At 34.5% G+C, this 16,607-nt stretch overlaps 1 protein-coding gene across 8 annotated transcripts; it reads right to left on the bottom strand.

The window, feature by feature from the left end:
- Positions 1-405: 405 nt before the first annotated feature.
- On the bottom strand, positions 406-15,805 carry LOC116424235 (ATP-binding cassette subfamily G member 4). 8 transcript variants are annotated; one of them, XM_031970352.2, is made up of 12 exons: positions 15,286-15,805; positions 14,720-14,850; positions 9,670-9,930; positions 6,253-6,370; positions 4,138-4,321; positions 3,757-3,902; positions 3,130-3,368; positions 2,702-2,994; positions 2,428-2,596; positions 2,083-2,339; positions 1,785-1,939; positions 406-1,141 (listed from the first exon to the last, which is right to left on the bottom strand). In XM_031970352.2, the coding sequence occupies exons 3-12, from the start codon at positions 9,842-9,844 to the stop codon at positions 952-954; spliced, it is 1,926 nt and encodes a 641-aa protein (XP_031826212.1). In that variant the 5' UTR covers positions 9,845-9,930; positions 14,720-14,850; positions 15,286-15,805; the 3' UTR covers positions 406-951. The 8 variants fall into 8 exon arrangements, with proteins under 8 accessions (XP_031826212.1, XP_031826214.1, XP_031826215.1 ...); XM_031970354.2 differs by having other exon boundaries at positions 15,368-15,805; XM_031970355.2 differs by having other exon boundaries at positions 14,720-14,877; positions 15,538-15,804.
- Between the last annotated feature and the right edge of the window lie 802 nt (positions 15,806-16,607).

The raw sequence follows: 16,607 nt of genomic DNA, 5'->3' as shown, positions 1-16,607 counted from the left end.
GGGAAAAGTAATTTGTGCATCCCACGACCAGGTGTTTTGTTTTCAATGTTTTTTTACACAGAATTGCTGCGAGCTACTCTTTATAAAACCGCGAGTTTTTACCTTTTACTGTTATTTTTCATCTAGATACTGGTAAATTCATGTAGTTTGAATAGGTTCATATTAAATAGTTTATATCATTTAAAATTCGGCTACGTTGAATACAAATTTTAAATGTATGTACTTTACAATAGATTCTGATGAAAGTGAAACTTCGTAATATCTTTGAGACGAAGGATTAGTATATTGTTGAGCATCTTTTTTAAATTAAACGAAAATGATTGTGATTTATTTTCTGTTTAATTGTCAACATTCGCTACTGACATTTCAACAAACATAGGGGAATAAGTCCATGGAGACATCAGGTGTTTTTTGAATTTGATTTAATGTGCCCTTTAAATACGATGATGCAAATACAAAAGATACAGTTAATTATATTCTTAAAATTATTAACCTCTGTCACTCTCTCGTTCGGTAATCGGTATCAACTTAGTTTGTGCAAACAGGAAAAGAAGAAATCAATTCTTATCGTTTAAAACGAAACACAGCATCAGAAGAATATTGATCCATGATACCGTGCTTATCTTAAGGCGATAAAAACTTTTCGTATCACGACGCGCCTCACGCGCGTACTTATCACGCGCATAATAATATAACATATCGTAGAACATGTATTCGTCGTGTCCTTAACGAAGCGCAATAAATGCAACAATAATTATTTCCTTTCGGCGAACAGTCTTTTCACAAAGTTTTCTTCCCCACACTTGAACAAAACATTTGAAATAGAAGTCAGTCTTTCAGAAGAATTCATTAATATTGTTCTACTTGCACTAAACTGAACACAACACGTATCGACCGTGGAAAAGATTTTATATTTCACTAAATCTCGTACGGTAATTTTGATTTCAATGTTTACAAGCGTTTCTCCAGTCTTAATTTCAACAACGTGAACGCGCCAATGTCTAGCACGAAGTACAAACACGTTAGAACGATCATACAGAACCAGTAGTCGGCTTGCTTCATGTCTACTTCGTTCAATAGTTTCTCTGGCCAAGCGAAATGGCAATAGACGTCCGAACAGGACAGCTTTGGTCTATTATAACTGAAATTACAAAAGAACATTCGCATTTATCATTCAGATATTATAATAATAAAAAAAGCATAGGCAAGGTGGCGTTAATATTTATTTGTCTATAGGACTGCAATCGTCTTTCTGGAAACTACGAAATCTAAATAAAAAATTTTAAATTATATAACACTGACGATTCTAATGAAATCAGAAGTAATGAGACACCACTTGGCTAAGTATATTTCCCTTGTTTATTTGATTCTTAAATCCACAGAAAGATTACATAATTTCTAGTGTCCCTATCTTTCCCGTTCTTCTCTATTGAGCTAAGTCGTAATGTGTTTATCAGTTGGTAAATGTAACGTGATGTACTGAGAAAATTAATAGAAAAGAAAATGGAAAATGAACGAAGGGAAAGTGAAGGAGTTGATGGAAGCAGAATTTTTAAAAATGATAGAGGAAAAATGGGAAACAATGTTAGAGTAAAGAAGTGGATAGAAATATTTAAAATTCTAAAATTTACATATAGCAAAAAATATAGGAAGCGCTAACCGAAGCAGAGTTGTGGGACTATAAAAATGAAACTAAACGATATGCCACGGATGTCTTCACTAACTTTAAGCCGCGATCTAGTCTTGATCTGACTATATTAACTTTTATACAAAAGCATTCTTACCCATAAATAGCAACCATTACACCCTCAAAACCATACTTAAGAAATGACAAATGAAACAGCCAGCGTAGATACGGGTGAGCATCCCTGAATTGAACAAAGAATCCACTGAATATTAAGAAAGGAAGAATAAAAAGAGGTCCAAAGATCATACCATGCTGAAAGAAAATAGAGCGATCTACATATTCATGATACATAAATAAACCTAATAGTCGTACGGAATAATTAACGTAATACTGAATAATAAACAAAGATATATATAACTCGTATACAATCATTTTTGTTCAATCTTCGTACAAACCTGTAATTTCATTCCGGTTCCAATCAAAAGACCGATTGTTTGAGCAACCATACTAACAGCGAAACACATTAAAATATACAGACAAAAACGTCGCAGTTCCAGAAGTTGATCGCTCATATAATACACTATAAGAATGTACATGGATATCGCCACGAATTGAATGGGAATGTCCGCCAATTTATTGGCAAGGTAAAAAGAGGGCAACTTGTACCAACGATTAAAGTGTTCGCGCGTTATAATCGGTAACTCCGTGGGAACTGTAAGTGAAAAAGAAACACTAATGATCGTCTAGAAAATAATAAAGTAAAATGAATAAACGACAAATGTTGAATCTAATAGTCTTACACGTAGTAACAGTCGCACTAAAGGCACTGAACATTAGAAACATTATATTGAAGAACAAAAGGTTGAAATTATCCAGGACGTATACCGCGTCCTGTCCAATTCTGAAATATATAGTCCCAACAAGCAGAGCAATTACAAAATGCATTGCAAGCCGTGTGAAAGTTAACACCTGGAAAGGGACAAGACGATAACGTTATAAAAAATGTCCTACGCATAACTTATTCAGCAGTTAAATTTACGCTACGAAACGAACAATAATTTTTTAATGATTTACCTTATCCCTAGATAGTCTAATGGCATTTCTTTTGAGAAGGATGATCACCTGTCTCAAAGAATTTGTGGCGTAATCGGAGGAACGCTTAGGTTTCCTGCGAATAGGATCCATTTCCATCGGGTGCCGCTGTCGAAGCGCTTGGAATGATGCTGTTACATTTAAAGCGATAACTTCCTCTTGACAATTGACGGTTACATTGCTCGTTGACCTCCAAGCATTATTTTTTCCATTCTCAATAGCGTCTACTAATTCCGGCACGTATCTGCCATAATCTCCATTACAGATTTCCATCACTGTAAAAAGGAGAAGAAAGATATTAAATGCGTAAATGAATTTACACCTGTAAAAAGTTGAAAAATATCGTTGTCCTTATGACGATAACGAACGTTATAAAGTGCGAGTGAAAGGATCAAGTGTTAAATACTTACAATAGTCGGCTGGATTGTAATGCGTCGGGCATTGCAGTCCGAGGCTACTCAAATAAGGCACTAAATTCTGCGTGCTACCGCTGTAGACACAGCTTCCGTCTGCTACGACATAAAGGTGGTCTATCATGTTCAAAAGCGATGCGCTCGGCTGATGAATCGAGCAAATTATCGTCTGCCCCGACTTCGCCAATTGCTTCAGCAATGTTATACAATACTTTGAGGTGACGCTGTCTAATCCACTAAATAAAAAATACAAAAAGGTAATCACTGTATGAACTATGTACCAAAAATATTTTATCAAGTAATTTTACGTGTATACGACACTAACGTTAAAGTATAAATTATTAATGCTGATACGTAAATTAATACGAACTTTATATTAAACGGAACACGAGTATGATTTTTCAGTATTTTAATACTTTCATTCTCCAAGTTTCAGTTATTACAGACAACAACAATAAACGTAACAACTTGCGCTATTAATAATCGCGCATCTGTTTTGATAATTGGTAACAGACGATAGTCTACCAACTATTAGTTTAACGAACGGCATATGAACGCGTGGAAGAACAGTTGTCATATTTAGTCAGTTAAAGTAAAACAAGTTTTTCTTTGTTAGACAAATACCTAGTAGGTTCGTCGAGGAACAAAATTGGTGGACTGTTTAATAATTCCAAGGCAATAGCCAGTCTTTTCCTTTCCCCACCGCTGAGCCACCCTGTACGCGTATTACGACATGAGTCCAGGTTCATTGTAACTAAAATTTGGTCGATCTGAAAATAATATACTAACATTAGCATATTATGACAATCTATAGTGATTAAAGCATTCAAAAGAATTCAGAATTATCCAAATTATATTGTACTCTTAAATTAATTCAATTCTGATTATAATTAAAATCTAATCAATTTAAAAATATTATACTAGCATTAGTATATTATTACATTTTACAGCTATTATACTATTCAAAAGAATTCTTAGTTATTTAAATTACACAGTAGGTAATACCTTCTGTTTTTTCTCCCCATCACTCACGGTAAGTTTAAGATCCGCAGCAACCTCCATTGCTTCTTGTACTGTCAATAGCGGCTGCAAATTGTCGTTTTGCATTATATACGCGGACGATCTTTTAAATTCAGAAAGATTTCTGATCCTTGAATTCACCATTATGTTTCCGGTTACACCGATCGTCCTGAAATTAATAAAATACTTCCGTTTACATCTGCGACAAATGCGGCCCTCCTCGTTCCGTTATTAAACTAATATACATACAGCGTAACGGAATTAATATGCGTATCGAACAATTGATTGAATTTCAGTCAATCGCTTTGATCGTTCGCTGCTGGTCATAAAAGCCACGATTTAAAGCGCATTCAACCTACTTAATAAGACCGCCACGTTTAATGGGCTAAATCATCTTATCGCGCAGTAAAATATAATTCAAAATGATTGAAGTGGAATTAAACACTTCGCACGGTTTGATCAATTTGGTAATTCGATTCTTTTTATTAAACATCACCTAGTTCGCGTGTAGCCGTGTGTTATTGCCACTAAAAATATTTCTCGAGGAAACGTACATAGTTATTTCCTTGCTTTATAATTTACTTTTTGTTGAAGTTAATGCGTGTGACTGAATGAAAGTGTACGAATCAATAATAATAACTTGTATAACCTATAGAATAATAATATAGAAATAATCATAACATAATAATAATATTATACTAAGTTTTCTACTATTCTCATTTTTTTGCGTTTTTAACTGCGATTGTCGTAAGTGAACAAACATTTTTGAAGACTAATGTACGCACGAATAACGTACTTCAATTCTTGTTTACGCGTCCACGCGCATGGAAAGATGCAAATAACCATTTATCGTTCCTCCACAGCGTAAAAAAGATTTCTTTGGTCACCCAGGTTTATCGGTGATAACCACGTTACCCAGAGTGAATGACTCGGAGACGGTATAGTACAGTACGACGGGAACTCACAATCAGCGGAAATGAAAACGATTGAACACGTCGCGTCGTCGAGGCGATTTTGCGCGTCGAAGCGCGTCTATCTAATCGTCTACAGAATTTTGTTCACTTTCGACGATTAACAAGAGCAATTAAAAGGCAAAGATCAAAAAGCAACCTTTTATTATTATTTAATAATTATTAACAAATGCCGAAACGTGCAAAATACTTTTCACCGCACGCGTATGGAATTATAGTTTCTTGGAAAACGAATTTTTACTCGTAAAAATATTCCATTGCGCAATTTTATAGGTATATTGTGATAAACTCGGTTTCACGATATTCACATTGTACAGTTTTCGACAAAATGTAATTTTCATATTGAGTGCAGCAATTGCTTGTATATGTATTCGAAAAGGGAGATAATACTGCATGTATATAAAAAGAATAGATTAGGGGAATCGGCAATGATTAAAGAGAATATTAAGAACATAAATGAATATTACTGTCCTTTTGTAAAATATCAAACCACAGTTTTATGTAGCAATGGATTCACTGTATATATAGGATGTGTAATTTTTAATAATCTGTATAAATCAACAGATTAAAATGGTACATACATTTGAATATCTCAAGTGATTAAAACTTCACACTATTCGGAGCGCATATGTTTCGTTGATAAAGTGGCAGTATTAATATCGAGTGCATTTACCAATGATAACTTAACAGTCCGAATTAATACGAGAAGGATACTGTGTGTAACGTGAAAAGAGATAAGATTTGAATTTTGTTCATTACCAATCGATGAAGTAACTAGACTGCAGATATTTATACTTTAAACTTTATATCATTATATTGAATAAATAAATATAACTGTTATATTGAATTCCTTCATAAACAAAATGAGTTTTTGTTTGATGCGAAACATTAGAAATTTGCTTTTAAACAGTTGGAATTGCATAAATATCCCTAGCTTAAGAACGATAAAGATGAAAAAGGTCGTTAAGGTTAATAAGAAAACAAATGTCGAACAGCGACTAATTTCCCGAAAATTAATATTTTGACGGATCGACAATATCCGTTACTAGCCAAAATAATTAATATTGAAAATACATCGAAACACGTAATTATACAGTAACATGTTATCAATATAATTAACGCTACTAACGTGAAGCCTGCCAGTACATTCATCAGCGTAGACTTTCCCGCGCCAGATAGTCCCATGATCGCTGTGAGCTCGCCAGCTCTGAATTCCCCACTCAGATTCTTCAGCAACTGCAACTTCTCTAAAAAAACATATTAATGCAAATGCAATATAAATTCTATCGTACAAAAGTTTTTACACTTTGATTCGCCCTGTTATGATCCTTAATTTAACTGTGCATTAGAAATGTTACTGAAAAAAATAGGAACTCATTGTCTAATAACAACCGTCTTAAACCATTCTCAAATTTAAAGTATTCTTATCAAACTCGAAACATGATTAAACCGGGAAAGCTTAATCGAGCAAAACAGTACTGCAAAAATGTACATTTGATTGGGTCAAAAGGGACCCGAAGAACATAGTAGGGTCAAGCTGAAAAACATCTCCTCATCTTGGAGGACAATGTAGCGCATGTTTTAGTGTAATCTGGGGTAAATTGACAGTTACTCGTTATGCGCATTTAGCTCACTACGCTTGAACCACGCCCTCTGGGATTTTTTCTAACTTATCCAGTTGCGGCTACTTTCATCTCGATAGTAAACCTAGGCACAAAGTGCACGGTCAATGTTATAAATATGATCGCTCGGGTACGTACAGTATGGCTGAACAGCTTATCACGTAACAATGAACCGCAAGAATCGTCGCAGATAATAATGGAATGTAAAGAGAGAAAGCGTCCGCCAATTTCAGTAAAGAAACATCAATTATTTACTAAAAGCAACACGTGGTTGAACTTTCCGTCAGTATCAGTCCTTGCTTTCACCTTGCAGAATTCACCATGCATTTCTACCATTCCACAAGAGAAACTCAGAATTTATTCATAAGCGGATAATACTTGGCCTTAAGCATTAAAATTAAACTTTTCACCAATTAGCTGCGCTAAACGAGTATACACGTGATTTTAAAACACAACGCGGTACTAATTTTGTGAACAATGAATTATTTATTTGTTTAGATAAATGTAATATTCCTTTCCATTTTGCTTTAGTTTTTCATTAGAACATATTATAGCTGTATTTGCTCTGCGTTTGTCGCGTACACACTTTATTGTGCGAGAGACTTTTGAAACTGAATTCCACAGTTAACAAGTTAAAATATCTTAACACTTGGACGGCGATAAATTCATAATTCGGATAGACCACCGATTTTAGACACTCACGTTATACAAATATCACACAAATATTACGTTTCTTTGTTCCTCGAAATTTATACTAAAAAAAAATAATTTTCTAGAAAATGGGTAGTAATCACAGAATCACTTAGAAAAATCTAAATTTGTATAAACATTCGCAGTTCGCCAATAATATTGAAATTCACAAAATGTTACGCAAAACGATGCGACTGTTGCATGTTATCTGTCTAATAATTAAGTGATAATGAAGGTTCGTGACAGTTCCATAACTATGTAGTTTACTATGTCCTGTTTACGTACTAATTCAATGCCGTACTTTTATAATCGGAAACATTTCCAGAATCATTTGTAATTATTTGAAATCATCAAAACTAACTGAAGAAAAATTAGCCCACAGCTAAAATATCCAAATAAAATGCTATGAATCAATTAAAAAAAAATTATAGTTTAAAAATAATCTAACTGTTGAGAGTCGGGAAGAAGGGCGGAAGTTATAGAGTTAGTCTATAATATGAGATTAACAAGGAGTCTGTTCATGCACATAAAGTACTAAAGAATATAATGTAAACTGCCCCTTGTATGGTTGACCATGGCACAACAAGGGTCCCATTGAATTTGTTACGGACGATATAACGGCTTCTATTATATATATATATATATATATTTTTTTTTTAAAGAGTCCTTAACCATGTTTAATCTCGTGCCGTTCAACCAATGGTTCAGGGTTAATAAACTCATAACAGCCCGACGACACGCGCACACATGAACGGTTACCATTGTGCACGCGGTCTATTTATACACTCTGAGACGAATTCTCCGACAGCATTCAAACACGAGTATCGAACGGATACTCATCACGTACAATGCACGAAAAATTAATTATACTCTTAAGTATGATATTAAATTCTGCATTATTATTACCTAATCTTAATTCCGACCATTCAATATTTAATGATACTTAATGATATTCGTAATAATACTTTTGATAACAAAAATGTTCGATCAAACAAATCAAGCGTACGTCGTAATAATTACATTCTCAACGCATATTTGACACTATATAAATCAATATATGATTCTTATGATTACATATTTTACAATTTTTGAGAAACTTAATTTTGAAATAAAAGTAAATTTTCAACTTGAAAAATTATTTGTGTTAACTATGAAAATTATACAAATGTTTCTTTCTATTGTTGAATAATGTAATGATTCACAGAATTGAAATAAAAAATATTTTCATCAACGGTAATTAGAAACAAGTAGAAAAACGGTCGAAAATATCATTGAAATTGTTTCGATTTAAAAGTGTTCATCTACAAGACTTAAATAATTATAGTAAAACGTGTCACGCACGGACAAGAACAATAGTAGATAATAAGTTAAGTGTATCTTAGGGGACGACATTATTATTGACGAGTTCAATGTTTCCCATTGCGTCAATCACTGATGTGCACTTCACCCATGATCGACCCACTTGTTATTCGAGTCAATTGTAACAAGCTGTACATTATAATTGTCACTAGCAAACGCCTCCCAGACACATAACTCAATCGAAAACGATAATGTTCTACTTATATCGGCTTCAGATCACAGATTAATCATGGGCAAAACAATTTGAAATTAGCCTAATATAATTTTATGATCGAAGCTTTTCATTTTTCGAATAAGCAAAATATTTAATACCGACATTTTGAAATTCCATTTTTAATACGCTATAAGGACTTGTAATTGATATAAAATGTCCATAAAAGATTTTTAAACAATTCCTTTTCATCGCACCGTTATGTGCATTTGCATATTCATTCTAGTACACTAGTAAGTATGTATGTTATTACGCGTTATTACGTGCATCTCGGTAACACGTGATCGTCAATCACGCGTACAAAAGCACTGATGAGTTTAAACAACAGAATCTAAATCTTTTTTCGATTTTGCCATGTAAAAGTGTCAACTCCGTCGGTATTCCTTCTGAACTGTACAGAGTACGCAATAACAAAAATTCGAAACACACGTTTCATGAATAAAGTCCGACTTTTTGTTAAAATTGACATGTTATTTCAATTAAAAAAAAAATTCACGGTTTTGTCACAAAGAAAAAAATATATTGTTCAATGTTTCTCCAATACTGTGCAGCAGAGATCTGCATCACCGACATTTCTCACGAATGACATGTAACTTTCATGCCCCACGGCTAGCTCAAAGTATTAATATTCGCAAATTAAAATCAACACAGTACGTCGACTCACCTTTGAAAAGTATCCACGGTCGCGCGGTGTAACAAATATCCTCGAAGACTAGAAATATCGAGTCGTTCATCTCCATCGCGTCGTCCAACTTTTTGGTGCTGGTTGGCGCGTTTTCCGAACTACACATGGGGTACCTCAGCTGTTGTTGCATCTCGATGAGTACTTTCGTGCCCATTCTCTATCTTCTTTCCGGCAGTGGCATTCGTACACACATCAGCGTGCTTTCTCTTTCTCTCCTTAACGGCCGACGATCGCTATCAGCTTGCCAAACACAACGAAACGGCTTGAGAAAGTCAACAAGGAGCACGTGTACAAGAAAAGTAAAACAAAGTAAAAAGGAATAAAAACGGTTCAGAGTTTAAGAAAAACTGGTTATCGCATTTCGTAACCGATCGTGGGCGGCACGTTCACAAGTTTAGTGTCCGAATTCACCATACAGTGCGTTTGGACACAATGTCTCGATCGCCCTATACTTCGCTCGCTACACGACACATTTAATTGCATTACTGATATCGACGAGCTCTATACTATTATCAACGCACGCGTGGCAAAAGTAGTCATAAAAAGAAGAACGTTTCCGTCACTCGTAATCATTGTCTTTCTTATTTAATCTGCATTGCAAAGTAGGCGTTCGAAGCTACATCCGAGTATTCTACGAGCTTGTCGTGTTTCGTACAATTTACAGGCAATTAAGGTTAACAAAAAATTCAGCTCGTAGAAGTAGAAAATATCGTTTTATTGAAAACCGCGCCAATTGAAATGTTTCTAAACTCATTTTATCAAAGTTTTCATTTTGAATATTGGCCGTTCGAACACTCAGTCGTGATTGACTCTGATTTGAAATATGAGCCTGCGTGTTTCTTCTTTGAAACCAGTCTGATAATGATTCATATCAATGCGGAATTTGTTATCCAACATTGTACACTTGGTTTTGCTCAAACATCAAACGGTTCGTAGGTTTTTGCTCATCGGAGTGCAGTCCTCGACGCACAGATGCGCGCGTCGTGAACCGCATGTAAAACACACGACTAAGGAGCAACTCCATACAGGCTGAAGTAGAGGTCGTCTGCGGCGGATAGTATTACGAAGGTGTGTCGTCTTAATTCATTCACAAGGAAATTGCTACTTTTAGTTTTCTTTTCTTTTTTGTGAAATTTATTTACGTGACCCAACATTTTATCTAATTTCAAAGTGTGTTTATGGGCCACCGATCGTTAATAGGTTAACGCACAGGCTATCAGCGAGACGCGATGGACTTTCTGCTCAGATGGTATGGTTGGTTTACTATAAGAAGGAATGTTATATACTTCTTTAAGTATGTAGCCTAAATGACTAAATAATTTTATAGCATTACATATTAGCATTCCCTTTTGTTAATTCTTATTTTTATAATTTTAAATAATTATGACAAATCGTGTAAATATATTATAAATTCGGCATTGTGTAAATATATACCATAGGCAATACGTGAATGTAGCACAGAGCTGAATATATTAATAACATGTTTCGCGCGTCGATACAAGTTGTTTCGATGTACTCAGCTAGAATAATTTTGTAACGTTCTTAATTTTGATACGTGTACATTATATTTTAAGCCATTATTTTGGTGTTATTATTATGTTTACAAACTTATTGATGTTAACTGTTTGGAAATTGAAGATTTTCGATTCAGTGTAATAAAACCAGTCTCTAGTGACCTAGTCGTGGATCGTGCAGCCTACATTTCTTTATTATGAAATATGATCCATCAGTGGGTCATTTTATTACCATCACTTATGACAGAAAATACGTCACAGGGACAGAACAAATATTTGATTATTCTCTTTATCGTTGATGCAACAAAAGTTTTCAAAGTAATTTTTGTAAACATGTTGCTGTAAGAATGAAATAAATGCACGGATATATAACCCTTAACCTATATAGTCCTCTTGAGACTGTAGAGACGTTCCAGCATTGCAGCTGGCAATCGTTACACTTCCGGTGTTACTTCCTGTGAATTTTCAATTGAATATGTTTCTTTAATAATTACTTTTACTTCGAGAATTACTTTAATTTTTAAGTCAAAAGTAAAATTATACCAGAAAGTAAATATCAGAAATATTACGATCGCTGAATTCAACACTGGAATGTACGGCCAGCTGCAGCTCCAAGGAGGTTACTTCGAGGTTGATGGCCCCGTGTAGGCGTAACTTACAAAATAAAATTTTGAATCATTTATTCTTAAAAACCAAAACATTAAATACTATATTATATTTTAAACTATATAAACAGCTTTAAAAGTAGAATACAAACAGCTATTGTTGTTTTTTACGTTATGATATTTTTCCTTAGTTCACATTTATTTCCAAAAAATACAAGTGGATACTTAAAATGCAAGGTTTGAATAGCTTTTTATATCTCCGGTTATTAAAATGTGCTTATTTTATTTGTGAGTTTTGTTTTTTATTTCAAATATTCTTTTCTTTATATTTTACCCATGTACCACTAAGATTTCCATCATAGATATACTATATTGCACTGTTGGCCACAATGTGGGGTTTGTATCAAGCGACCCTCGACACTGTACAAAATGCAACACTGTAAACCGCGGAGGCGCAGAGGTCGTTTATAACGGATTCGTTAGACTCCGCATGGAGACGCGTCGTGATACTGTCGCATCCAACGTTGGACAAGGCTTCATATCTCATCCCTACCTTATGGTTGAGAATCAGTTAATAACCGATCACGTTGAAATGTAACCGTAATGTGGAGCATACATTTACATTGACGGTATATTGACAGTGTATAATTATTATGCAATGCATTTACATAAAATTTCATCTGTGAGATTTAAATTTTAATATTTTAACTATCACGTTAGACACAAGTACTACATATTATCTACAACCTAATGTATGCACCAGGAAAAAAATTAATTTATATGATCAGATATTCATTGAAACAGATATAATTTGTTTTTAACGATTCGTTGGAAAATACGTAACAGATGTTTAATTCATTTATTTTTTTAATTACATTCTATTTTTATTGGGGTTAACATTTTTTTCATACACTCCAGACATTATGCCTAAGGTTTCTGTCGACTAACACGGCCTTGAGTAGAGTTTGGTTAAGGCAAGTTAAGAGGGTAATAACGTTGTGTTTATAACCATAGTGGTGCATTGCCTTCGAGTGTGATGGTGCATTGTCTTCGAGTGTGATGGTGTATCTTCGTGAATACGTATAATTCGATGTTTGTAGGAAGGGACAATGAAAGATGTTCGTGTGTATGAATAATTTTAAAAGCGGACACGTTACAAGACAAAAGAACTATTTCTTTTTTAGTTCTGGTAACTTCAAGAAATAGAATGATTATCACTGTATGAAAATTTATCAAGCTTATAGCACAAACAGATCGCGGTTACTTTCGACAAATGTTACAAATATAGCATGTCACGTGTAATTTTTATTATTCTATAATTCATTATTTATTATTCATTATTTTATATAGTGAAAAGCGTATATACGCATAATTGAAAAACATGTATACACAAATGTACATACAAGTGATTAACCCCTTGCCATACAATGACGAGTGAGACTCGTGATGAAGATTTCTAGATTAATTTAACAAAAATCAATGTCGTTCATTGCCCAATAGCTCAAAGCAAAAAAAACTATTTTACTATTATCAATGTATTATCTTCAAATGAAATTTCCACTTAAAGTAGAATGGACAATTTTATTGCATTTCTTCAAAATCGTCGATAGTAGAATTTTACACGAACTTACGATCCTTAAAATCGACGTTTGTGAGACCGCAGTTTCTATGTGCGTTCGGACCAAGGCTGAAGAATTTTTTGCCGCATGAGAGTGAGGGGTGCGAGGTTCGAGAGTACCTTGTGGGTGCGAATGCTTACAAGGATAAGATTGCATGGCCGTGCGGTGTCAAATGACTGTCCGATGTCACGGATATAGGGAGTGTCGTTAAGATACAAACGGATTTGTCAACATCGAGTCAAAGAATCGAGGGAAAAGTTAAACACAACGAAACTTTGGATATTGATTTGTTTGATTCAGGCAAGCCAAAGATAGCCAAGATAATCACGGAAACGAACATTTACTATTATTCCCAGTACCTGGAACTGTGTTAAAGGATTGGATATTTGTCATCCTAACACTTTAATCTATTCATTGCTGTGACGGTCACCAGTGAATCACTGTTGGCCGACACGTGATACGTATTTATTTATTTATTATTTCCCTTTATTGTTTACGTTGTAATAGTCACTGATGAGGGATAGGTAAATAAATACGTTATGCGTGATTTTTTTTTTGTTTGGTTCAATACTACAGTCCGGTTTACTATTCTTTTCGTAAATATTTACTATAGAGGAGGCAGCCCGGATGACCTTAAGCTTGAAGTATATTGTTAGGGGCACGATTTTAAGTAACTTTTCGCTATCAACGTTACTGTCGCCAGACTTTAGCTTTAAAGATATTTAAGTAACGTTTCTTCATTGTCCACGATTAATTAGGTGTTCATAAAAAAATTATAAAATGATACGATAATACTAATAAGTTGGTCTTTTGTAACTGAAATGCTTATACATTATTATTAATTAATGAAATAACACTTCTTTGATGGATGAAGCCGTCCTGAATGTGATAATGAAAATTGGCAAAGTAGATAAGATAGTTAAATCAATAATCAATAAGTTAAGTAAATGTAAAATATTCAGCTTTGAATAAATAATGGCAACGAAGAAAAGGTAGAGATGTGTTACATGGTATTTCACCGATATGAATATTAACGAAAAAGATAAGGTTTGTAAATATCGATAATTTCTAAGCACAGACAAAAGCGAAACCTCTGAGGTGGACTTCACTTCCTAGGGTTTTTTTTCAAATTTGCCAACCTTTCTTGTGAGAAGCGGTAACTCAATTATGGGAAATTTTATTCTTATTTTGTCAATTACACTCTTCCCTAAATTTCACGTAAGAACGGACGCAAAACAGGAATTACTTTAATTAAGTAGTTCAATTAAGTAAACCGCTTGAAGATACTTACACAGAGGCGAGGTAACGTCTGTTAAGAACATTAACGTGGCACTCCTACGCAATGTTCATCTTTAATCACGATATCCTCGCATCACTGATTTATCACTGTATCACGTCGATAGAAGTTTCGTCGTTGCGCGACTGAAAGTAAGAGAGCCACACTGATTCCTTTCACAGGTAATAGAAAAGATGAAGGATTAAAATACACTGCCGATCAAGTGAATTAGAAACACTCCCTTGTTGATCTCACGTATGTCGAATTCTTGCTTCGACACACATGACACAACACACTTGTACACAGCTTTGAGATGGGGGGGGGGGGGGGGGGCAAATCAGAGCTGAGAATAATTGACGGTGAAAATATTTCAAATTATAAACCGAAATTATTCTTATTATCATTTTAACAAGTATAAAATGAAATATTCGAATCTTGTGTAAATATGTAGTTACTTAAAATGTTCTCTGGCAACAGTAATAAATTGAGGACAAAAATGATGCTATAACACAAGAATCCATGCACCTTGGCGAAATAAATTTATTTCTAATTTAAGAATGACTATTTTCATTATTATTTACACGTAAACCAAAATAATCCTTCCAATGAAATAGCCATTGCAAATAACTATTGCAAAAACCTGTTGCAATACGCTACTCTTACTCAGCCACTGGCGCGCGCGAATTCATAGTTCGCACGCATTCCATACAATAGAATTTATATATCTTAAATCGAGCGATATTTATCAAATGCTATCGCCTTATAAGACATCCATCATTTTAAGAAATCAATCCGCGTCTTGTTACTTTATCGTAACATATATTTATACATACATTGTATCTATTGTGTATATCTATGTATACGTATGCTGTTTTTTAATGTTACATATACGTTTATCTTTATAAATTGTAATCCATCGCAGGTGTGAAGTCATGTCGGACTTTCTTGGATCACGGGGAAAAAGACTGCAGCTGCACGCACTTCGTTAAACAAACAACATTAAGCTCTCCAGTGAGGAAAGGCCTCAAACACGCGTCCAGTCGCGACAACACAATACCATCACCCTCGTGAACTGAACGACGACTGAACCATTAGCGCCTCCTATCTACCCGTGCGTCCTTGTCTCCGCTCGTGTTGAAAGTTAACTCGCGACCGCGCATGCCACCTCCCAGCCACTCATCAATCGCATTCAAGAAACTTGTATTGGTGGCAAGTTGATAGAAAAATTTGCTAGACTTCACCGGTACATTTATAGTTATAATATATGATACGGCTATATTTACCATGTATGAACGGCTCAAAATAATAATGGTCCAATCTGTTTCTGAGTTCTCGAGAAAAGAATCGTCGGGTTTAAAGAAGATATATTTCACAAAGTGTTACAGAGGATTACAGATATTATATGAAATGATACCAGGACGTTTAAAATGAACTTTGCGAGCCCAGATTTTAAACTTGGGTAATTTCCCTTCGTTTTTATGGGTCATTTCATATTTGATCTGTAACACTTTGTAAAATATATCTTTTTAACATGTTTTTCTTTCAGAATTTTCATTTTAAGTTTCATTTTGTTGGATTATTTAACAGGAACCCTGTACGTTTTACTAGTCATTAATTCATGCTTGCAAAATTTGAATGTGTCGCGTGCGCGCGCAAGTTTGTCGGCGTTAGAACATTATTCCTACTGGTTCAGCCGTTACATTATTCATTAACGACTTGAACGGCTTCGACGCGTCGTAGACCCATCGCTACGAAATAATTAATCACGAAAAACGTCGACTGCGACTTGATTATTTTTATGATGTCGGATCGTAGGCCTTATCTATAATGTTTGAATTCGTTATACAGCTGCTGAGGCCTGAATCTCATATGTTTCATCGTAATTATAAAATTCTACTTCTTA

The sequence above is a fragment of the Nomia melanderi genome, chromosome 7 (genome assembly GCF_051020985.1).
Source record: "Nomia melanderi isolate GNS246 chromosome 7, iyNomMela1, whole genome shotgun sequence".
NCBI classification, from domain to species: Eukaryota; Metazoa; Arthropoda; class Insecta; order Hymenoptera; family Halictidae; genus Nomia; species Nomia melanderi.
Note: the sequence above shows the minus strand (reverse complement) of the source record. Positions and strands in the feature narration are given on the sequence as shown.